The following is a 23,771-nucleotide window of genomic DNA, read 5'->3' on the forward strand; positions in this document are numbered from 1 at the left end:
TGTTAGGTGCCCTCATCCAGTCGGCTCCAACTCATAGCAACCCCATAGGACAGAATAGAACTGTCCCATAGGGTTTCCAAGGAGCAGCTGGTGGATTCGAACTGCTGACCTTTTGGTTAGCAGCCGTAGCTCTTACTCACTGCGCCACCAGGGTTCCATCAACAGCTTAGACAAACGTTAACCGGAAACTTAGCCAAAAAGCTAAGGGTCCCCATGAACAGAGTTCAGGATACTTTTAAAGAGATCAAGTCCTTCCCCCTCAGAAAAGATAAACACACACCAGTTAAACATATAAGAAACCTTTAATTTCGTCACCATAAACACTATACTCTGATTGTTCACATACAGTATAAAACATTTACTCCACTAAATAAATAAGATGTAACATTATTGCAAAGGGCACTTAAGGCCCAGAGATAAGGCCTCCCTAGCCTGGGCGGGGGCGTGCTCCTGAGTTTCTGTGCGGGATCCCCAAGCACAGACGTGCCCTGGGTGCTGAGACCGACACAGGCTAGTGGAGGCGCACTCTGCTTCTGGTCCCCAAAGAGAAGCCAACTGGGCAAAGGCAGGCTGGCAGCTCCTTCACCTTCTCAGGCCTAGAGGGGGCCGAGGGCAGTGGGTGGGTGGGCCAGGGGCAAAGGGGAGGTTAGGGGGCCACAGAGACCTGACGACCCACCTCCACCTTGGTGACAGCATCTGGGATTTCTGTTGGGGTAAATGGGGCTTCCAAGCTCCTGAGCTAGGCAGTTTTGGGGGCCACGCCAATCACCCCAGGAGAAGAGGATTCTGGCAATGCTCAGCCCAAAAACCAGGTATCTTAGAGGACCCGGTTGTTGGGGAGCCCACCCCTCCGAACTCCTAGAGACCTACAAGGCAGAGCTGGGAATTGAGTCCCTCGCACTTTGTTAAATAAATAAGTTAAATATTTAAAGGCCTGTGCCCCTATGATGGTGACACAGGGACAGACAAGCCATGTCCTGATCAAATGTGGGGTGAGGGGAAGTCAGCAGAAAGGCAGTGCTGGGGAGGGGTAGCAAGAGGGCTTTCCCCTTCCCTCAGAACTCTTCCCCCAAAATAACTCTCAACCCCTGTCGGGGACAGCTTCAGAAAAACCCCATGCAAGAGCAATATTGGGGGAACCTATACGGCAAGGGGGCTTGGAGCGGGGAGACCAGGTGGCTAAGCTGACTCAGCCCCTAAAACCCCTTTTCTGCTATGACTTGGCCAGGACACTCCTGTTAATCCTGAGCCTGGGTAATCACCTACAGCGTCCTGCATCCCAGTGCGTGGAGCTAATCAAATGTTCTGCCTTCCTGGCCTCCCTATAGAAGTCCAGACTGAAGTCCATCTGGAGAGGGGCCAGCCAGCCCCAAAGGCTGAAGACCCCAGCCCCCATTTGTGTAGCTATGCACCTCATCACCACGAGGTGGCAGCAGAGAGCCACACCACTTCGGCAGCAATAGGAAGTGGAAGGCCAGAGGGCAGCCCTGTGGGGCTATCTAGGAACTGGAAGAGGGGGAACTGGGACCCACCCAGTGGGGCAGGCACTCCCTCAACAGGTCCGAAGTGCTCTACACCGAGTATTTGGCCAAGTCGTTCTTGTCAAATACTACCTGTGTGGCAAAGTAAATGGCGACCAGACCCAGGCCTGCAGCCGACACCATATAGGCTGTGACAGACTGGCTAAGCTGGACGATGGAGCCCATGAACAGGGACGGGGCCACCTGGGACAGCAAGAAGGCACTGTCTAGGATGGCGAGGTCCAGGCAGATGCCCCGGCCCGAGACGACCCTGGCCTCGGACAGCTCGCCCACCACCACGCGCATGGAGACATCACGGGCCGAGGCCCCACAGAGCGTGGGTGGTGAAGGGAGCAGACCACTGCCCCCTGCACCCATGTGTCCATTGGGGAAGGAAGCTCCAGACTTGGGGCCCGGCAGGAAGCTGGTTGTCAGGCTGTCTTCACTGCCACCTCCAGCGTCCCCTCGGTATTTGGGCAGGAACACCTGGAGAGGTGAGAAAAGGGGACAAGGACTGGTGTGTACCCAGGACAGGGCTCCTCCAGCTGTGAGACTAGACCCTAACTTTCACCCCAGGGGCTGGATGAAAACCAGGCAACAGGCCTAGAGGAAAACCAGGCAGAAGCTGGGACACTGAGCAGACGCTGCTTCATCTGGCCTAGTCAGTACCCTCAGGGGTGGGGAAAGCAAAGTCTAGGCTCCTCTAGCCTCTCCCAGAGCAGGCAGGTGGCTGACAGACTCAGTGCTGCAGAGGGATGAAGACAGGTGAGAAGACAGGTGCAGGAACACAGGATGAAATCCAAAGGCAGGGCCCCTGGGAATCCAAACTCTCAGAACCCTCCCTACCCTCAACTCTGCCATCAGACATTAGGAAAGCCTCACTAACCTACATGAGAAGACGCACTGTTCCCAATGGGGTCCCAGAAGTTGCTGCCCTACTGTGAGGTCCCTTGCAGCTCCCAAAATCCCTTCTCTGGGAATGACTTGCTTGACCAGGAAGTTAGATGTTAACCCTGAGCCTGGGTAATCCCTCTGCAAAGTTCTATACCCTAGTGCATGGAGCCCTGCCTTCCTGGCCTCCCTGTAGAAGTCCAGACCGAAGCCCATTTGAAGAGCCAGCCCCAAAGACTGGGAGAAGGCAGACAGAAGCCTGTTTCCATCCTGCAGCTCTGCACCTCACCACCATGGGGTGGCAAACAGCCACAAACTGGAAGGCGAGCAGGCAGCCCTGTGGGTCTAACAGGGAGGATCCAGGACACTCAGCCTCCAGAGGAGAGGCACTTGGTTTCTCCCTGTCTTTTGGAGCAGGACTCTGAAAAGAAGGATGGGGATAGGAATCACCTTCTTCCCCACTCCCACAGTCCCATCTGTGCTAATGTTGAAGGCCTTCTCGCTTCCTTCTTGTCAGCTGCCTTAGATCAGTGCCCTGTGTCTGTTCAATCCAGCCCACCCCACCCCAGCAAGTTGATTCCGAGCGGATTCTGACTCACTGCAACCTTGTAGGACAAAGCAGAACTGCCCCATAGGGTTTCCAAGGCTGTAATCTTTATGGAAGCAGACTGCCACTTCTTTCTTCTGTGGAGCGGCTGGTGGGTTCTAACCGTTGACCTTTCATTTCAGATAGCATTCAAGCACTTGGCCACTGTGCCAATCAGGGATCCTTCTCAACAGCCCAGAGCTTCCTATTTAAGGACACGGTCAGGTCTGACACTGCCCCCTGGTGCCCAGCACAGTGTCTAACACAAAGGTTCTCCAGCAGGCTGTGTTGGGGTGGGGAGGGGAGCTCAAGGAGAGCTCACACATGACACCAGGGAAGCCCACAGCTCATCACAAAGCTGGACCAGTAGACAGGCACAATTGCATGTAACTCCCAGCCCGAGACAGCAGGAGAGTGGAGGCTGATCAACAAACAACTTGCCGCTGCCTCCATGCTTCCTACCTCTGCAGCCACCTAGTCGATGAACCAGCCTGCCAGCTACTCCACGCTGACACACCTGTCTACTACCCCACTCATCTCCCACAAGGGCAGGCTAGGTTCTTCCCCAGGGTCTGGATGCTCTATGAGGACAGGCCTGCACCTCCTTCTCCTTCAAACACCCCCATTACCTGCCCCTCAGAGATCTGCACCCAGGGTCAGAGCTCAGAGAGGCCCATGGAGAGGAGCAAGGCGAGCACGCTGCCCAGGCCAGGAAGCCTCCTACAGAGGAGCAAGGTGAGCACACTGCCCAGGCAGGGAGGCCTCCCACGGAAGTGTGGGGAAGCTGGTTAGTGTTGAGGCTGACCAGGAAGGAAGCCCCCCAACTTACACAGAGCCCAGGCGAGCAGTGTCAGGCGGATTAGTCAGCCGGGTGGGTGCTCAGAGGTCCACCGTGGCGGGGGGTGGGGGGGACGGGGCAGTGGGAAGAGGACAGAGGCAAAGGAGTGAGGAGGGAAAGAAAAGAGAGAATTAGACAGACGGATGATAAACCAGAAAGAGAGGGGGCAGCAAGGAGCCTTTGCCATCTTGGAGAGCGAAGCAGGGCACAGCTGAGGCACGCAGCCTCCCCCAGAAAAAGGAGGCATGCTAAGGCCAGGCCTTTCCGCTTGCTCACCACTGGCTGAAGCTAGGTGCCCCCAAAGGTTTTCTGATCCAGCCCCCTGCCTCCACGAAGGACACACCTCACTCAGCCAGGGCTGGGGGTTTCTGGGGGCTTGTTCTCTGGACTCCCAGGGAAGGAATGTGCATTTCCTATACTCATCCACTTAAGTGCTTTATAGTCCTGACAGCAGGAAGTCATTCCCAGAGTCTAATCTAAACCCACCTTCTGTAGCCCAGCTCTCTGGCTGTGGGGTTCAGATGGGTTTCATCTCTGACAGAAAAATGCCTTCTCCAAAGCCCCTGGTCAGAAGCTGCTGGGTTCTGGGATAGCCCACGTCTCTCCTAAACACCCGCCCCACCCCACTCCACCCGGCAGCCACCGTGAGTACCTGCTTGTCACGGTGGTAGAGGGAGGCCAGTGTATAGGGCAGGATCTGCAGGGCCGAGAAGGTGAAGCCGGTAAGCGCAGCCGAGGCAGTCACCACAGCCACGCTGTGGGACAAGCACGTGGCACCAGCAGCCACAGGGAAAGCCGCCACGCTGGTCAGGTACACTGCCCGGGTGCCGAATCGCTGCACCAGCCGGTCCATGACCAAAGAGAAGATCAGGGAGATGGCACACTGGAGGAACAGCCCCAGGCTGCCCATCCGGACCCCTGCAGGAAATGACAGAAAGGTCAGAAGAGGTAAGCTGGGGAAGGAATCCAGTACAACCTGAAGGCGAGAGCTCAACATTAGGGGCGCAGAGCTGCACCCTCCCACCTGACCTGTAGCACCAGGAGCCCAGGTTCTTCCACTGACCTGAGAGTGTGGCCAAAGCCACAGGGTAAGGGCAGAGGGCGGATGACGGCTAAGGCTTTCCTGGGAGCCTCAGGTCTGGTGAGAGGAGGGGAAGCGGGAGCACCATAGTTCTACATAGGCTTCAAGACAGAGAGTCCCAGAATGCCTGAGCTGGGGGGTGTTGCAGAGGCTATTTAGGAAGTCTGCAAGAGGAGCAGACAGTCCCTGAAGTTGGAGCCAGGCAGACGTGAGACCCAGCCTGGACTCCTCCATTCTAGTGTCCATTTGGAGCGATGACTCAGCTCAAACTCTCAGGGCTGCTGGGTGCTCTTTTGAGACTGCCCTGCACCACAAGGAGCTGCGTGCTCAGACTAGTCATGGCGTTGCTTTTTGCTGCTGTCAAATCAATTCCGACTCATGGCAACCCCATATGTGCAGAGTAGAACTGCTCCATAGGGGTTTCAAGGCTATGAATTTTTGGAAGCAGACCACCAGGCCTGTCTTCTAAGACCATCTCCAGGTGGGTTCCAACTGCCAAACTTTCAGCTAGTAATGGAGTGCTTAACTGTTTGTGCCACCCAGGAACTCCAGCCCATTTTTCTGACGAGGAAACAGAGGCTCTGGAGCCCAGCATCCAGTCCTGGCACGGGCTGTGTGCATCTCCCTCCCCGCGAATGTCCTCTGGAGAGCAGCCCCCACAACAGCCTGTGGCCTTACCTTCGTCATAGTGTCTCCGGGCTTCGGTGCCTGGCTCAGCCCTGGGCACACCCTTGTACAGCCTCTCGCCCACAAAGTCCGTGTAAAACAGTGTGAAGGTCATGAAGGCCATCCAGCTGCACAGCTCAGCCACAAAGAGCCGGCGCAGGGTACGAGGTACCCTGCAGCAGAGCCGGTGCAGCCAGGGCAACAGGGCACCCAGGTTCCAGAGGGCCAGGCGGGCACGGCATGGGCAGCAGTGGGGGGGTGTGGCGGGGACCAGCAGCCCCTCAGCTGGCTCAGTGGGGCCCAGTGCTGCCTCCTCAGCCACAAACAGCGTGGCCACCGCACAAGTGAGGAAGATGAGTGTGAGCAGGCCAAAAAGGCACTCCTCCTGGGTGCCCAGGTAGGGGGCCAGGGCACTGGCGTCCCAGTTGATGGCAGGCAGGAGGTAGCCCAGGCAGCCGCCAAGGCTGATCATGAAGGCATAGACAGAGAAGGCCTGGCGACAGTGGTCTGGGTCCCGGAAGAGGTCGGAGAGCAGGGCCTCTAGCGGGGTGAAGCACACCTGGCCACAGAAGTCCAGCAGCCCCACGCCCAGGATCAGCAGTGCCAACTCCAGGGGCCTGGCATCCGGGTACAGCAGCCCTGCCAGCCAACCAGCCCTCGGGATGAGGAAAAGGCTTAGCAGGACACCCAGGGACAGAGCCCAGATGAAGGGCCTGCGACGGCCGTAGCGCCCACGCCAGTGGTCACTGGCCGAGCCTACGAGTGGGACGGAGACCAGCCCCAGCACTGGACCAATGCCTGCAGGAAGGACAAGTAATGAGAGTCAGTGGATGGGGCCCTCAGGGGCAGGGGGGCCAATCTTCTTGAGAAGGATGGGAACAATAAGGGTAATATTCACACAGAGGGAAAACTCTGTGCTAGATACTATGCCAAGTATTTCACACCAACTCTGATTTACTCCTCACAACATAGGTATTACTAAAAAAAAGTTGCTGTGGTATTGATTCTGACTCACGGTGACCCCACGTGCATCAGAGTAGAACTGTGCTCCATGGGGTTTTCAATGCTGATTTTTCTGAAGTAGATTGCCAGGCCTTTCTTCTGAGGTGCCTCTGGGTGGACTCAAACCTCTAATCTTTCAGTTCCTGGCCAAGCATGTTAACCATTTGAACTACCCAAGGAGTCCTTAGGTATTACTAACCACCCTCCCATTTTTAGATGGGGAAACTGAGGAAGGGGCTACTGATAGTGACGCTTGCACAAAGGCACACAGCCAGGAAGGGCCAAAGGAGGGGTTTAAACAGGCAGTCTGACTCTGGAGCCTGCAATCCTGATTGATCCCTCTTCCTGGGGGTCCCATGCTGGCAGCGACTTGCCTTTTGTGGCTTTTACAGAACTTATTCTGCAGAGTCAGGAGCCCACCCCCTGGCCCAGGAGGTAAAAAGGAACCCTGGCTGGGAAACACTGATTACTCCACTGATCAGTACCTGCAAACCCTTGGGTAGGTCACCTAACCTTGTTCAAGCCTCCGTTTCTTCTCTGTAAAATGGATTGCCTCCAAGGGTGTTGCAAGGATTAAATGAGATGACAGCTATCAGTTACAAAGGGCTCTCTGTATGTGAAGGTGGGAGTCATTTCTCCAGCATTCCTACCAGCCAGGCCTTGTGGAGGGGTCAGGGACACAGAAGTGACTAGGGTATGTCGTCTATCTCTTCTTTCTCTTGGGGCCCCCTCAGCCTAGGGTCACCCTCCCAGCCGTGCCCACCTCCTCTCCCTGCCCATGGCTCTTGGGGCAGAGGCCTGCTGCCTGGTGACTTTTGGGCTGAACGTGTCTGGAGCAGGCGGGAAGGAGGGAGGGTGCAGTGACTCACCCAGCACCATGGTCATGAACTTCTCCTCTACCCCCACTTCCAGCAGCAGCGGGGGCACGTAGGTGATGCCCGCGGCCAGGCACACCTCCAGGCCGAAGGTCAGCAGGTTGACCAGCAGGAGCTGGGCTTTGCGATGCCGCAACAGGCGGCTTACCCACAGTCTCTGGACCATGGTGGGCCCAGCGGGAAGGTTCGGGGGCTGCTCACACACTCCAGTCCTGCTTCCTCCCAGCCCTGCTCCAGACCCCAAGGCCTCTCCTCCTCCTCGCTGCCACCAGCTGTCTAGGATCCGGCCAGGAGCCCATTGCTGCCAGCCGTCTGGTCCAGGTCCAGCTTCTCAGCCCAAGCTGAATGTGGGGTGCTGTGGGGCACCTCGGTGGGGACACATCTCATTCCTCAGATCCTAAAAGGGCGGGGACAAGCGTCAGCATACAAAGCCTTTGGCCCTGGGAACCGGGTCTCCAGGATTTGCTCTGTGGGTTCTCTGAATCCTGTTACTCTCCAGCCAGTGGCGTGGCCCTGCCACCTAAGAGCTACCCCCACTGTCCAATCAGGAAATGCATGTTAATATTAGCCAAAGGCTGACATAATTAATAAGGTAAATATAATTTTTCAACCTCAGTACACTGCAGAGCCAAACACATGTTGGTTATTCTCTGTTTTGAAACATCTTTACAATTGCCCTTGCCTACTAGCATGGAAAAAAAATCAGACCAACTGTATTTCCAGTCTCCCAGGCCCTGCTATCACAGCGCCTGGAGACCCGGCCAGCCCCGGATTGTTTGCTTTTCTCTCTCCACTTCCAGAAGCCGTTCAATTCCCCTTGTCTGAAGTAACGCTTCCTATTTCCACGCTGCCTGGCGGGGAGCCACGTTACACCATAACCCCCACTTCCAGGACTAGGCAGGCTAGGTCGGCAGGACAGCCTGTGGTTTGCTGGGCTGGATTTGTAACCTGTCACTGAAGCCACCTGGAAGAAGTTAGGCCTGAAAGCCCTCGCTCTGGAGTCCTGCTCCCTTGTTCAGTCTTCATGGAGAAAGAACATTCCCACAAGCTGCTGCCTATCTGTCGCAGGACAGTGGGCCGGTCCCAGGTCTCAGCCTCAGGGGCGGAGGAAGCCACACCACCTGGCATCACCCTGAGCTGGCAGGATGCCCACCATTGCCAGGAGACCTGTTCCTGCTCCCCAAACGGTTCCCTTCTCAGGTGGAAGATGCCCACTGCCTTTCCTGCCAGCCTTGCCCCCTGTGCTTTGATCCTCTCGCCACCCTGTGTCCCCAGAGGCCCTTCAGGCCTTGCTTCCAACAACAGCACCTACCATAGTCTGTTCTGCTCAGAGCTGACAAGAGAGGGAACGTCAAGCCAGCCATCAATGGAGATACAGAGGGTGGGCCTCCAAGAGAAAGACCAGAGGACCCTAACCTGCCACCTACCCCAAAACAGGGGCAGGGCAGAGCTCGGGTCCACTCATCCTGGCAGGAGGGCCTTCCCTTTCCTCACCTATTCAGGCCCATAAATGCTACTGGGAGCAGCTACTCCTGTGCAAGGTCCACAGTGGCTGAGGACAGGGCCCTCTCCACTGCTCCCAGGCGGCCTTCTCTCTTCCAGTCTCAGCATCTCATAATTTGGCACTTCTTTTTTCTTTACAAGGCCCCATGGGGCCCTGCATGTTACAAAGCCACAGAGAAATCAGATGGTCGCCAGTGCTGGGTGGGACCTGTCCATCCCATAACCACCTGCTGGAGCTTTGTGGCTGGTAGGCCAGGAAGGAAAGGTCTTCAGATAAGACCGGGCAACCTCCTGCCTTCTCCCCCAGGTCCCACTCAGAACCACACGGTACACAGGAAGGTGCACCAGCTTCCTGGGGGATGCCCGGGGAGGAGTATAAAATACTGACCCACACTGTGGGCTGGGGGCGGGGGGGCGCCAGTCAGCAGTCTTAAATGGGCTCTTGTGGGTTCAGCTGGAGTCCCTCCACAATCACTGCACTTCCACAGCACCTGAGTCAGGAAAGCAGGAAACTGCATGGAGGAGAGGCGGTACTGGCCAGCCTGGTGGGAGGGGCTCTGGGTCAAAAGGTTTCCAGCCCCTTCCACTCCCCACCCAGAGTCGGGTAGGGCCCTGGACACTCACCTGCCCTGGGCTTTCAGGGGACCAGGTCCTCCCTGAACAAACAGAGGCCTGGCCTCACCCACAGCCTCCCTCCTGCCCAGGCCCCAGTTGTCCTCTGCTGTTTAAGATAAACTGCAGCTCTCTGGCAACCAGGAACCACCTCCCTGCCTGCCTCCCTGAAGCCAGCGTTTCAGCAGTCCTGGAGGGAGCAGCACCCACCCTCCTTAGGCCGCATGGGAGAAAGGCAAAAAAGGATGAAAAGAGGAAGCCTCCCCATCCTCCTACAGTCCAGATAGGGCTTGGGCTGCCTCCCCTTCCTGGAGTGCCTTTCCCCACCCCCAGAAATTCTCCACCTGGTTACCAGGGGCTGGGCCAAGTGAAGAATTCTTCGAAAGGAGTTGAGTAGGAAGTGAGCCGGCTCCCAGCCCTGCTCAGTGCCCCTCTCCTCTTAGGTTGCTGAGCCCGTCCTCCTCCTTTTGATTTCTACTCTGCCCCAGGGTCCGGGGCACTCTAGTCAAGCTCAGACTTTCCTCTTCCCAGCCCCCGAGTTGCCTGAGGAAATTAAAGCCCATAACAACATTCCCCTCTAAAGCCCCCTCTCTTCTCCAATGCCCTAGCCCCCACCTCAGCCCCAGGGTAGAGGAAACTAAGACCACTTCCCCAACACTAGCTCCAGTCACCCAGCCATCGCCTCCAGGGTCTTTCTTCTTCCTTGGGGCACAAACCGAGAAACCTAGGTCCTGCCTGGTTCCCAGGCTCAGACAGGTCAGAGAACAAGAGAGGGATCAGCACCTTCTCCAGCCCTCACTCCTGGTTGCAGCCCCAGGGCACACACTGCAGCAAGGCTTGAAAGTGAGAGTCACTGTTGGGCCCCCTGTTTGGGGAGCTCCCCTGTCTTCCTCAGGGACACAGGAAGGGGGCCAGGGTCTAATTCTCTAGACCCTCCAATTCCTGCAATGCTTGACTCAAATCCACCTGCCCCACTGCTCTTGGAGCCCTCAGACTGTCTGGCAAACAGAAGATCAATCAGGAGAGCCAGCTGCAGGCATGCTCACCTGGTGAGGAAGGGGCTGGAGGAAGAGGGAAGGGGAAGGTACAGAAATGGGAAACTGGGCAGACCTCGCAGAAAAGAAGGAGCAGCTTTCTAGGAGGCCAAGTCCGTCTCAAGTTCCAAACATCTCCCCTCCTCTCCAGGCCCCCCTGATGACAGGACAGCAGGAAAGCTGGAGGAAACCTAAGCCCTTGGGAACCCCCCTGGTGCTCTGCCCCAGGCCATCCTTCCTCGTCCCTGGGGGCACAGACCCAAAGACTGGAGAGGCCCCAGGCAAATTCAGTGAACCAGATTCTATCTGCTCAGCTCCAGGTACCGGGTACCCCTGGGGTGGGGGTGGAGTGTTAGAGATGGGAAAGACTTAAGCCCCCCTCCTCCCCACCACGTACACACCAAGGACATTCCAGCCCCAATCCGAGTTGGAAATTTCTAAAGGTCCAAAGGTGCTGAGTGGATCAGGGAGCCTCTCCCAGCCTGGAATTCCCAATTATTGCCCCTCGCCCCCGCTTCAAGCTGGACCCTGAGCAGGGAGATGAAGGAAGCAAAACCATGCAACAGGAATAAACCGGGCCTGAACTTTCTCCAAAATTCAAAAACCAAGTGGAGGAGGCGGGGGAAAGGCACCCACTCCCCAGTCGCTCCCTAAGGGAAAGGAGGGTCAGAGAGACAGATAAAGAGGCTTTCAAAGGGCTCCTGCCACCCTGCACGCTGAGGTGGGGCTGGGGGCGAAGGTTCCCTCTGCTGACTGAGACCAGAGGGAGCCCTGGCAGAGGCAGCCAGCCCCGGCCAGTGTCAGGCAGCAATTCTATGGGCTCTTTATGTGGCCGTGTCCCCACAACCAGCCCAGGCACATCAAACGGCCACAGCCCCCACCCTGACCCTGTGGTTCCGCGACCCTGTGCCCTCCCGCCACACTCACAAAGACCAAGGCGCTTTCTCACACGCTCCCGGGCAGCACACTCCTCCGCCCTTCACCGCCAGCAGGCAGGTGCCCTCCCACAGAAAAGGAAACGGGGATGGGGTAGGGTAAGCACGAGGATAATGACTCAGCTGAAGAAGGGGTGGGGTCACCCGAGGCCAGTCTCCCTAACACACCCCACCAGCGGCTATCCGGGCCCTGGCCAGGAACTGCAGGTGCCAAGCAACCCAGGGGTCGGAAGCAGCAAGATGGTGGAGAAGGGGGACCCGCAGACCCCCAAACCCGACTGGGCCCCAACAGCCTGGTCCCAAGCTGAGCTCTCCTGGGGCCTCTAGTTTAGGGGCAGGGAAGAAGGCCTCTTGCCACCTCCTTGCCTCAGTCCAGGGGACCAAGGCCCTCAGGCTCACTAAATTAAACCTGGCACACACCACTTCTAAAATGAGTGCCGCCCACACAGCAGCTTGATAATGGGCCTTGGGACAGGCTCCCCAGAAAGGGCCATCCACTGGCTCCTGGCCACCCAGGGGACCCGGAAACCAGCATCCTTATGAGGCAGTCAATGGGTTCTCCATTCTCAAGGAGCTCTTCGGAGGGGTGCTGCGTCTTGGGAATTCCTACCTGGGCTGCTGGGGGTGTGGGGTCAGGGGGATGCAGGATTAGACTCCTGGTGGCCTCAGTGCCTTCCAACCCATGCAAGCTTTGATTCTCTGGACTCGAATACTCCCAAAGCAGTGAAGGCCTGCTTCCCAATCCCACTTCATAAAGAAGCAACTCTGTAATAAGGACTTGCACAAATAGTTGGGAGCCACTACCTCCAGGGCTCCCACAGACACCTGAGAACACTGCTCAGAAGGCAGCCTCTCCATCTCCAGGGCATCATGAGAAAGAACAGGGGTCCAGAGTAGGGAGGGGGAACCCCCCAGGCTTGCTCCCTAGCTCCTGCCGACCCCCCTCCTCCCCTCCCCAGCCCACCACACCCGGAGGCCAGGGATTTAGAGTTCGCCCTGCTGAGCTGCCTTTTCTTCCCTCCGACTGGAAGCCTTCTGCTGAGCAGCTTGTCAGAGAGAATGAGGGGGCTGCAGGCTGGGACACAAAGGGGGATTAGGGAGAAACCCCTCAACCCGCAGAGTAATCCATCACGCTCCCTCCCGGCTGCCAGCGCCGGCCCCTTCCCACTCAATTCCCCTTCCAGCTGCTGCTGGCCCCCCACCCCCTTGGGCTCCTGAGTCCTGTCACATCATCGGGCAGCAAAGAGAATCCCAGGCCCTGGGGGGGCCGCGGGGGCACACCGCAGACACTGGGAAAAGGGCAACGGCTCCCTCCCCATTCACCCCCAATGTGTGAAAACCCAACAGGTGGCAGTGGGTTGGTGGAAAGTTGCTTTTGTTGCCCTGTCTGAGAGCCCAGCCCAGCTTCTGAAAGGAAACAAATGCCTGAGGAGATGGGGGAAGGGGAGGGAAAGGACAGCCAGGCAGTCCCTGGAGGCAGCCCTGATCTCCCCTCCCCTCCCCAGCCCAAAGACAGGGATTCTGGGACAGCTGACCCTCACCTTGGCCAGAGTCAGCCCCACCAGCCTAAGCTGAGGCTGAAGTGCCCCTCCCAAGGGTCACCTGGCAATCCCATGGTGATGGTCAACACAGACATACATTCTGGCTCCAGGCACCTCGGCCTCCCCAACAGACTTTGAGACCAGCTGCTACCCAAGGTCACACTGGACATGCCCTCCAAACCAGCACAAAGACCTGGGAGTCCTCATTCCCAACGCTCTCCAACCTGGGGCCCTGAGCCCTGAGCCCTGACGTCCCTGAACACTGGTAGCTTCTGCAGGGTGACCTGGGCTATGGAGTCAGCCTGACCTGGGTTCGCACACCAGCTACACCACTTACTCTAACTGCATGACCTTGTTAATTGACCTCCCGAGCCTCAGTTTCTTCATCTGCAGTTAACAGTAGGGGTAGCACTGAGGTTACTACATGCCAGGCACCCTTCCCAGTATCCTAATCCTCTCCGACCTTTCAATGGAGTAGGTACGATTAGTATACTCATCTGACAAGTGAGGAGACTCAGATTGATCCCACCAACTTCATTATGACTTGTAGTGTTTAAGATAGTTATCGGATGCCCTCGGGTCAATTCCAACTCATACAATCCCATATGACAGAGCAGAACCACCCCACAGGGATTCCTAGGCTGTAATCTTTATGGGAGCAGATCGCCAGGTCTATCTCCTACGGAGCCACTGAGTGGGTCTGAATCGCCAACCTTTCGGTTAGCAGCTGAGCACTAAACCATTGTGCCACCAGGGCTCCTTCTGTTTAAGTACGTGAAATCCCCTGATAGACACTTCTTCAGTTGTCTGGACAGGCTGTTAGCAGAGAAAGCCTGGGAGAGGGTCTTCTCATTCCCAAACAGAAGCAGCAGTAGTCATAGGGGGACTGACTCTGCCTTTTCTTCCCAGCTTCCGTTCCCTTCTCGGCCCCTCTCTCACGGGCCTCCCCCACCCTGCACTAGCGCCTCTTTCAGCCCCCAGCAGCCAGAGGAATGCCAGGAATGTAAACGCCTTCCCAGGTGCTGGCCCCAACAGGTGAGGAGAGGTCACTGCAACAGATGGGTCTGGTATGGCCGGGAAGAGAGGTGGCCGGTGGGATAAACATCTCAGAGCTAGGAGACAGGGTGGGATCCATCTACAGGCTAAACAATTACAGTGGCTGACACCTGCTCACTGCCCAGGAGGTGTCCGGCCTGGGCCAAGTGCTTTACATACCTTCTCTCCAATGTGCCCAGCAATCCTACAAAGTAGGTATTTAATATTCCTATTTCAGAGAGCTGAAAATGAAGTCTCAGAGAAATTAACCTGCTCAAGGTTGCACAGATAAAAAGTAGTCGAACCAAAAAGCCAAACCATTGGAAATTTCTGGCAGCCTGGAGAATGCAGTTCTGTTTCAGTAACTTTAAAATTTTTTATTTTATTTTTTGTGAACATATCCACAACAAAGCATTTCAACACACTCTACATGTAGAATTCAATGGCATTGTTAACATTCTTCAAGTTGTGTGACTTCTCACTGTCCTTTGACAAATCATCCCACCCTTTTATAGCTGTGTGACCTGGAAAAGCCATTTCACCTCTCTAGGGCTCAGCGTCCACACCTGTAAAATGAGACTACAACATGTCCAAAGTTCTTTACAGATGGACTGCTATATGATCCCACACCCATCGCCCCACCACCACCCAGGCAGGGTGCCCTCCATGGACGGGTGCCCACTGAGCGCTCACTGACTATACAGCTTGGTGTGGTGGGGGGAGAGGTTTCCAGTCAACAGGGAGCCAGGTGGAGAAGGGTTCCCCAGCTGTATGATCCCATCCTTTACCTGCCTGCATACTGCTCAAGTACCAACACAGTGCCAAGGGTCAGCGGTCACCTGAAATGAGCAGAATGACCAGGACATCTAGGGGCAGAAATGCCTTCTTCCCCACTCCCTCCCAGAGTTGGACTCTGTTCCTGGCAGAAATTAGTAACTAAATTGTTTCTCTACTTGGGCCACAATAAATACTTCCCTGCACAGCTGGGGAGTGGTACCACATATCCCTTGGCTGAGGGGGGGGAAAGTAATGTGGGTGGAGAGCAGGGGAGCTCAGAACTGTCTCCAGGCCACTGGGAAGTTCCCTCCCCGCCCCACACTTCTCCCTACAGCTCCTGCAAAATGACACCTGAACAGCCTCACTCCCAGAGAACTTGAACCTTGCCTTACAGCCAGGCCAGCCAAGGCGGCTCCCCCGTCCTTGCACAGCCAATCCTGGTCCCCTCTCTGCGCCCAGCCTCCTTTAGAAGGTGCGGTGCAATATTCAGGAAGGAAGCCAGGGGACTGAGGACCTGGGCAAGCCTACAGATCAGCAGAGTCTTGAACTGGATGAAGAATGACCAGGCTCCAGCTCGGCCATGTCCCACCCCTGGCAAGGATCTCAAATTCGATAGTCCCCGAGGCCTTTTCAACTCTGACACTCTAGTGTTTGTGACCAGCTCCGGCTCAGGCCTTAGTGTTTTATACTCAGGGGCTCTAGGTCAGCACTCAGGCCTCATGAAACGGTGTTCTCAAAAAAAAAAAAAAAAGTCACTCAGTGGTGAGAGGGGGGCCCCCAAAAGAGACTTTTTTTTTTAATTACTCAAGAGTCATGATTTGTCCAGCCTTGTGGGACGTATGTCTCAGTGCGCGCAACCTCACCTCCCTCAAATGAATGTCAGAGCACCGAGACTCACCTTTGCACAGTTAGCCATCCATCCATCCGTCCGTCCGTCCGTCTGTCCGACCATTCAGCACTTACTGAGCCCCGGTTATGTGCAAGCCCACTGTGAAGGTGCTGGGGATAGAGAAACAACTGCTTATGGCTCACATGGGTAACAGAGCTAAGATGCAATCAGTGCACTGAGGTGGAGCAGGTGCTGAGGCGGAAGCCCACAGAGTGGAGGCCCAAGGCATGGGACATGTTCCGTCTTACCAGGGCTTCCTACAAGAGGTGGCCACCCTGCTGAACCTGGAAAGGTGAACAGCTAGGACTGTGCAGAAAAAGGCAGGCATCTGCCAAACACGGCCACTGGAGGCCTGGGATTTCCCAACGCCCCTCCCCCAGCTTTGGCGCCCCCTGCAGTGAGGTATGGCAGAAAGAATACCAGTTGCTGTCAAGTCCACTCTGACTCAGGGCAACCCCACGTGTGTCGGAGGAGGACTGTGTTCCATAGGGTTTTCAATGGCTGATTTTTAAGAAGTATATCACCAGGCCTTTCTTCTGAGGTGCCTCTGGGTAGACACAAACCTCCAAACTTGCAGTGAGCAGCTGAGCATGTTAAGCATTTGCACCACCAGGGACTCAGTAGAGCACCAGACCCAAAACCATGGGACTGGGCTTTGATCTCAGGTCTGCTCCAGCTACCTGCGAGTCCTCAGGTGAGTTGTCACAGCTCCCTAGGCCCAGGGTCAGGGAATTCATCAACACTCAGCTCCAGTCACTTCCTATTCCTGTACCGCCTCTCCCTCTCACCTGAATCCTGTCCAGCTCAAACCTCACACCTCCTGGAGGGCTCCCTGGAACCCCAGCTGTCAAAGACTTCCCTCTTTCTCAAATCTTGGCTGCCAGGCCCCCCAGCGGGCTGGATAGCTGCATCTGATCGTCATGGTCTCTGGTTTGCTGTCCTGCCTCCCTGCAAACCAGCCCACCAGCTGCTTCAAAGCCAGGACTATAGCACCACCCAGAGCAAGAAGAGTGGGTGTCCAACAGGTGGCCTCGTGGGTGAGGTTGAATCAGGATTCCTGCCAGATGTGCGCTGGCCACAGTGCCCAGGATTCAGGCAGGGCCACGCTCATGGTGCTCAGCTATCTCTAGTGACAAGGGCCAGTAGTGGGGAGCTAGACTGCCACATCCTCAGGGATGGGGCAGTGCTCCTGAATTGACACTATTTACAGGCTCAAAGTGCACATGGGATAAGAGCTGAGGAGGGACGTGACACCAAGCATCAGGAAAAGAGGGACTGCTACAGCAGGCTGGCTGCTCCTAAGGGCATCCTATCTGCCTGGCATTCCATCTGGCCCCCATTTGGTGACTGAGGCTCAGCTGTGGGACCCGGGGCTAGTCTCCAACCCCCTTCTTGCTGGCTCGTCCCTGCTCCCCAGAAAGAGCGCTCTCCATCATTAACAAAGGAGAAGGGGGAGAGAACAAACATGTATTGAGCAACTGATCTGTGCAGGCATTTGCTAAACATTCATTTCCACATGGAATCCTCATCACAGCCCTGCATGGTGAATATCGTCGTCTCCATCTTACAGACCAAGAAACCAAAGCCAACGGGTGAGGCAGGCCCACCTCCTCCATCAGAAGCCCCACAAGACATTCAGCGTCAGTGGTAAAATGGTGGACTTCTTCCCAGGGAGGAGGGAACATAGACCACGGAGTAGAAAAAGGGATTAAACAGAAAGTTCTGGCCAGGGATCAGGACCATCCCGTGATGGCTCTGTCACCAGCCCCACCCCCAACCAGGGACACTTAATACACTAGACAAAGAGCTCTCCAGCTCTATTGCTGGGAGTCAAGTGGCATCAGCACCAGAGACACTGGAGCTGGTACCAACTGGTCCAGCCTCCATCCTTGCTGTCCAGCAAACAGGGCCACTGACTGTTCAGAGAAAGCCAGGCTGGGCTTCTCTCTGGACACCAGAAAGCAGTGCAAAAGGTTCCAAGGGTTGGAGAGGGAGGAAGGCCAGAGCAGAATCCCACATTCACAGGCCCCGTCCCTCTCATCCAGTTTCTCTAAAGATAACAACAAATACCCTTTCTGCACAGGAGGGTCTTAACCCTGCAGGATAAATATTCACCTCCATCCCTTCAGGTACCCTCTTCTGACTCAAGGAGCACACTCTTGGGAGGACCACAAGACGGGAGTTTCCAGCCTGATTAAAAACTAATAATCACAGATACTGACAGGGGGAAGACCAGGACATCCAGTTCGACTATGCTCTTTACACCACGCCACAAGTTCAACTAAGAAGTGTCATTCGTGGTTTACATACAGTTTCTATATGGTCCAATTCCCTTGCTAAAGAACTCTGGCTTCTAAGTGCAAAGCACAATGATTGCCTCCATTGTCGCCAAATAACAGCAGCTGACATTTATCAAGCTCTTTTTACATGCAGCTGCTGCGCTTAGAGGTTTACCTACAGCAGCTTACTTAACCCTCACAGCACTGTGAGGTAGCTGCTGTCACCCTCGCTTCACAGAGGAGGAAGCTGAAGCACAGAGAAGTTGAGCCACTTGCACAAGGAGGAACTGGGATTCAAACCTAGGCAGCTTGCCTCCAGAGTCCAGTTTCTTAACCATTCATAGTGATGCCCCAAAGTCCAGGAGGCTTTGTTCCCAAAGAAAGAGGTCCACAGCAGATTTTTTTTGTTTTGTTTTAAAGAGTAGGGCCCAAGAAAGCATCGCAGCCTGGGTGCTGCTGCCCACGTGGTCACAGATGACAGGTACGCCATCCAGTTGATTCTGACTCATGGCGACCCCATGTGTGTCAGAGTACAGCTGTGCTCCATAGGAGTTTCAATGATTGATTTTTTGGAAGTGAATCGCCAGGCCTTTCTTCTGAGGTACCCCTGGGTGGACTTGAACCACCAACCTTTTGGTTAATGGCTGAACGCATTAATGGTTTAGCATCACCCACAGGTAACAGACATAGTTAATACTAGTTAACATTTACTGAGCACTTAGTCTGCATCAGGCACCCTGTTAAGTGTTCCATATGCATGATTTAATTCTTATAATAACAATTATCTATAAGGTAAGAATTTTTATCATTATTATCACCCCTGTCTTGCAGGTGGGTATATTGAGGATGGAAACCCTGGTGGGGTAGTAGTTAAGTGCTATGGCTGCTAACCAAGTGTTCCACAGTTTGAATCCACCAGGCGCTCCTTGGAAACTCTATGGTGCAATTCTGTGCTGTCCTATAGGGTCACTGTGAGTCAGAATCGACTCGACAGCAGTGGGTTTGATTTTTTTTTTATATATTGAGGATAGAGAGATTAAGTAACTTGCCTAACATTCTACAGCTTGTGGAGGGGCCAAAGGAGTCCTGGTAGCACAGTGGTTAAGAGCTTGGCTGCTAACCAAAAGATCGGCAGTTGGAATTCACCAGCAGCTCCTTGGAAGCACTATGGAGCAGTTCTACAGGGTTCGGAATCGACTTGTCCCAAAAACAACTGGGGGTTGGGGGGGGTGATGACAAGATTTAAACTGTCTTCCTGACAGTCTAGGTTTTTATTCATAATGTTGTTACCAAACTCTGATGATCCAGATGACAGTGCTTAATTTTACTTCCTGAGTCTTCGGACCATCCTGGTCTCTCTGGCATTTCTCTCCAGAGCCCTGCCTGGCTGAGAGCAGCAGCTCAGGCAAAGGGATAGCTTCAGAGGGGCCTCCAAGCCATCCTCCCCCACCTAGCCGCCTGCAAGGGGCTCAAGTGCCACAGCCCAGGATCACTGTCCAGCTCTTCCTCCTCCACCTCCCTGCTACCCTCCCACCACCACCCCCCCCCCCCCGTGACCCCGCAGGGTTACTCAGCCAGCCAGGAGGGGCAAGGGGAGCTCACCAGCCGCTCAGTGAGTACACAGGAAAACCTCCCCCCAACACACCCACTAAATTGGGGCCTGTGTGTTCACAGCTGTACATTCATCCACAGCTGTGTCTTTATCTTCCAACTCCTCCAGCTGACTAAAACTTCATTTTCTTAGTACCCTCTTTTAGGAAAAAGAGCCCTGGTTCCAGGACAGGCCTGGGGGGAGAAGATAGGGGAGGACTGAGAGCATGGGACTGATCCAACAGAAGGGCCTGTGACTTCAGATTGTGTCCCACTCATTCCCTAGAAGAAGTTGCCCTATGGGTTGCCTCAGGCTTCCTGGAACTTTCCCCATCCAGCCTGTACCTCCTGGACCCTCCCCCCACCCTACCCCTATATGCCAGCCAGTTTCTCGGGAACCAGGACTGGGCAGGTGAGTCCACTCCAAGGCATCCTGCCTCTGAAAGATGATCTGCTAATGGAATCAGGAAAGGCAGCAGAAGCCCCCATGGCCTCACCACCACCCTTGAACAAAACTTCTGGGTGCTCAGCAAGGGTCACTCTGGGCCCTGGTCCACTGGCAATGCCTGGCTGCAGACCCAGGGCAGCAAAACAGCGGCTGGGCTATTCTTAGTCGCCGCTCCACTGGGATCGGGTCTGTGTAACAGCTGAAGGGCAAGTCCTCACCAGGTACCCACCATGCCAAACCCTGCCCACCCCCAACTCTGGCCCTTGGAAAAGACGAAGCAGGGGAACTGGCCTGGGGGGGGGGGCGGGGGAGAGCTGAGCAGGTCAAGAGTGTCCGTCAGGGGGATGGAAGCTGATTCAGAGTTCAAGGGCAAGAGCAGCGCAGGGGCTCCAGTGCCTGAGGGGCACTGGAGACTCTGGCAAGGTCTGACCTTCACTCAAAAGAAACTCTGCAGGTCTCTGCTTAAGCTGAGAGCCTTAAGAGTCGGATGCCCAGATACGACCACGTCACGCCTGCGCGCTGTGTCGGAAACGCACCATGTCCACATGTGCCCCGAGATGCAGGAGGTGAAGAGAAAACGGTGGACAGTAACTTACACACACGCGCGCGCAGGCACACACACACACACACACACACACACACTCTCCAGCCTCAACTTTCTGCCCAGAGCTTAGCCCCAGGCCTGCTGTCCGAAACGGCTCAGTCCCCTTTCCCTTCCTTAATAACCTCCTCACCCCAGCCCCACCCCCTAGGGAAGCCGGCCCCTGTCCGAGGACCCCGCAGCGTCCCGGCCGCCGACCCCTTTCCCGTCTCCCCCAAGTCCCGGACTGTGCGCGCCGTGGTGACTCATCCTGCCCCTTTCCGCTGAAGCCGAGACAAGCGGAGAAAATAAATGCAACTTTCCAAAGAAAACTCTGAGGCCGGAGGCTGCAACAGGAGCGAGCGGCCGGTCCGCCTGCCGTCTGGGCGGCTCGGGCTCCGGGGGGGGGCCGCTCCCCGCCCACCCGCCGCAGGGCCTGGGACAGCCGGGGCACCCGGGCGCCTTGCAGCCCACCCACCGGGGAAGAAAGCCCAGCTCGGCGGGGGCCCAGCGGCCAGCCCGCGGCTGAGCGGGGTGCCCGCAGCCAGGCGACCGCCTCGGATTCGCGCGGGGCTCGGCGCGCTGCGCCCGGGACCGGCACGGCGCGGCCCCATCCCACCGGGCGCCAAACACGCGACACCGCGGGAGCTCGGCCGCGCAGCGCCCCTGCCCTGCCGGCGCCGGGACCCTCGCCCCCGGGAGAGGAGGGGCGCCCTCCTACCTGGCCGAGGCGTGAGGTTGTCACCCGAGGGCGGCGCGTGGGAGCTTCCCCCTCCCCTCCACGCGCGCCAGCCGGCGGCTTTTAAATCTCCAGGTTACTCTGCGGGGGGAGAGAGCATGCGCGCTGGCGCTGCCAGAGGGGGCGGGGCGAGGCGGGACAGAGGTGGGGGTGCTGGGAGGGGGTATAGAGGGGTGGGGCTGGTACCCAAGGGCAGAAAGCAGGAGGTCTCAGAACTGTCTTTGTAGCCGCGACCGCGACGGGCAGCCCCCGTGTGGCTCCCAACTGCCCTATCATTACCTAGGACAGTGCACCGCCCCCTCTGTAGCTCGCCGCCAAAACATTTAGGAAAGGGCTACCCAGCTCCGCGGGGCACCTCCTCACCCCGGAGCCCGTCTGCAGTCATTACCCACATGTGCCATTCTGGGCATCCTCCTGTCTGCAAGCAGAGCTGCAACCCAGGCATCCAGGACCCTTCGGAAAGGAGATGTCAGCCGCTCTCCAGTTACTCTTCCTACTGTTTGCTGTTCTCCAAGGCAAAAAGAGCTTCCTTACAGCGAACACACTCCCTCTCCCTGCAACGGAGAGCCACGTGCCAGTGTTTTTCTCCTTAAGGATGTGAATGGAGAAGAGGAATGATAGCTGCCAGTTAAATGTCCCCTCGTGTTAGCTGTTGAACAAGGTGCCAAGAGATCCTGTTTCCAGGATGCTCTTGATAGAAAAGGAACAGAGCAGGTGGGCAACAGGGATCTAAAGTAGGCTGGCAGGCGCCGGGAGAACCTCAGTTGTGTCTTTTTTCCTCCAGGAATTTTATTGGAGTAGAGAGAAATCCAGTCTGTGGATTATTGTCTTGGTTACTACCAAATCCCCTAAAGATGCCTTTAAAGGGGAGCACATGGTTGGCTGCAGCCCCGGCCTGGGCATTGGCGCATCCGGTGGATGCTGGCCCTGCCCCCAACCGGCTGTGTGATGTGGGGCAAGTCCCTTCCTTGTTCTGGGCTCTGTAAGAAGAGGAACTCGGCCATATGATCTGGAAGGGCACCTCCAGCTGGGAGGCAAAGGCAGGCAGAGAAGAAAGGGAACTAGAGAAGGAAGGGGAAGCAGTGGACCTGGGGTGGCAGAGGGGAAGACAGAGAGCACAGGAGAGAGCAGAGAAAAATCGAGACTACCCCTGAGCCACTAAACAAGTTTAACTTGACAGCTGTCTCAGCAATGCCTGCCTGGGAGCACAGGCATCTCCAGCAGGTGACCCACTGGGACCCCGATGGCCTTCCAAAGTCTTCAGCACACCCATCGGTGGCCAACAGAGAAACTAGGGTGGAGTCCTGGGCCTCTAAGCTGGTACCCCTCTGCCCCAGGCAAGAGGGCAGGAGTCAGGGGGAATTTCAGGTCAGCTGGAAAATTACAGAGGCAGGAGAGAGTCGACGTGGTATTTTCAGGCTTAGGGAAAGAACACTGGGAGCAGGAGAGAACTGTCCCACCTCAGAGGGTAGCAGCCCCCCACCCCACCCCACTTCTAGCCCGAGGCCTGCATGCCCTGTGGCTGGTGACCTGCGGCAGTGGGAGGAGGGCTCCAGAGAGTGAGCAGACATCCTGATGTTAGGTCCACCTGAATAAGCGCCCGGTCACCCCTTGCCAACGCAGGTGACCTTTCATTACCAGGTGGGTGCACTCTCCAGGCCCTGTCCAACACAGGATGCTGTAGGGCGCTCTGTTCTGAAGACGCACCTCCCCTTTTCTGATGATGTAATAGTAATAGTGTGCTAATACTAATAGATAAGCATTACTGATTGTACCAGGCACTGTCCTGAAAGCTTGCCGTGCATTGACTCATTCAATCCTTAGGACAATCCAAGAGACGGGTACCGTTTTCAGACAAAGAAATCAAAACAATCCCTCAGTCTAATCCCTGGGCCCTCTGCCTGCTCTCCTTCTCCACACCCCCCCCCACCCCCAGTCTCTGGGCTCTAGAAACAAGGCAGAGGCAGTCATCCCTCATCCAGCCTGGCGGTGACTTCAGGGCCTTAGAGAAAGTCACGATATTGTGGTTTAACACCGGCACTTCCCAAAGATGCTGTGTCGTTCTGGGCAAATAACGACTTCTCTGGGCCTCCTTCCTCCACTAAGTCGGCTGTTGGAAAACCACCATGTCCCTTCTCTTCCTTCCCTCTCCCTCTCCACCACACATACACAGGCACACACCCTACTCCCTAGCCGCTTTCCATTTATAGGAAATGGGGGATGATGTGAGGAGTAAAGCCATCCCTGGGGAACTGCTAATAGTCTGGCTGAATATTGGAGAAACCAAAGATGCTGGCAAGAAGCATTAGCAGCTTCTGCCCCACACCCCACCTACAGCCCCCTCCCATTA

At 56.0% G+C, this 23,771-nt stretch overlaps 1 protein-coding gene across 6 annotated transcripts; it reads right to left on the reverse strand.

The window, feature by feature from the left end:
• Positions 1-621: 621 nt before the first annotated feature.
• On the reverse strand, positions 622-21,880 carry SLC45A3 (solute carrier family 45 member 3). 6 transcript variants are annotated; one of them, XM_049858440.1, is made up of 6 exons: positions 21,810-21,880; positions 15,795-15,895; positions 7,454-7,856; positions 5,595-6,380; positions 4,488-4,753; positions 622-2,006 (listed from the first exon to the last, which is right to left on the reverse strand). In XM_049858440.1, the coding sequence occupies exons 3-6, from the start codon at positions 7,623-7,625 to the stop codon at positions 1,572-1,574; spliced, it is 1,659 nt and encodes a 552-aa protein (XP_049714397.1). In that variant the 5' UTR covers positions 7,626-7,856; positions 15,795-15,895; positions 21,810-21,880; the 3' UTR covers positions 622-1,571. The 6 variants fall into 6 exon arrangements, with proteins under 6 accessions (XP_049714397.1, XP_049714395.1, XP_049714398.1 ...); XM_049858438.1 differs by lacking the exon at positions 21,810-21,880 and adding an exon at positions 21,404-21,491; XM_049858441.1 differs by lacking the exons at positions 15,795-15,895; positions 21,810-21,880 and adding exons at positions 9,351-9,453; positions 9,587-9,721.
• Positions 21,881-23,771: the final 1,891 nt, after the last annotated feature.

This window comes from Elephas maximus, chromosome 18 (genome assembly GCF_024166365.1).
Source record: "Elephas maximus indicus isolate mEleMax1 chromosome 18, mEleMax1 primary haplotype, whole genome shotgun sequence".
Lineage (NCBI taxonomy): Eukaryota > Metazoa > Chordata > Mammalia > Proboscidea > Elephantidae > Elephas > Elephas maximus.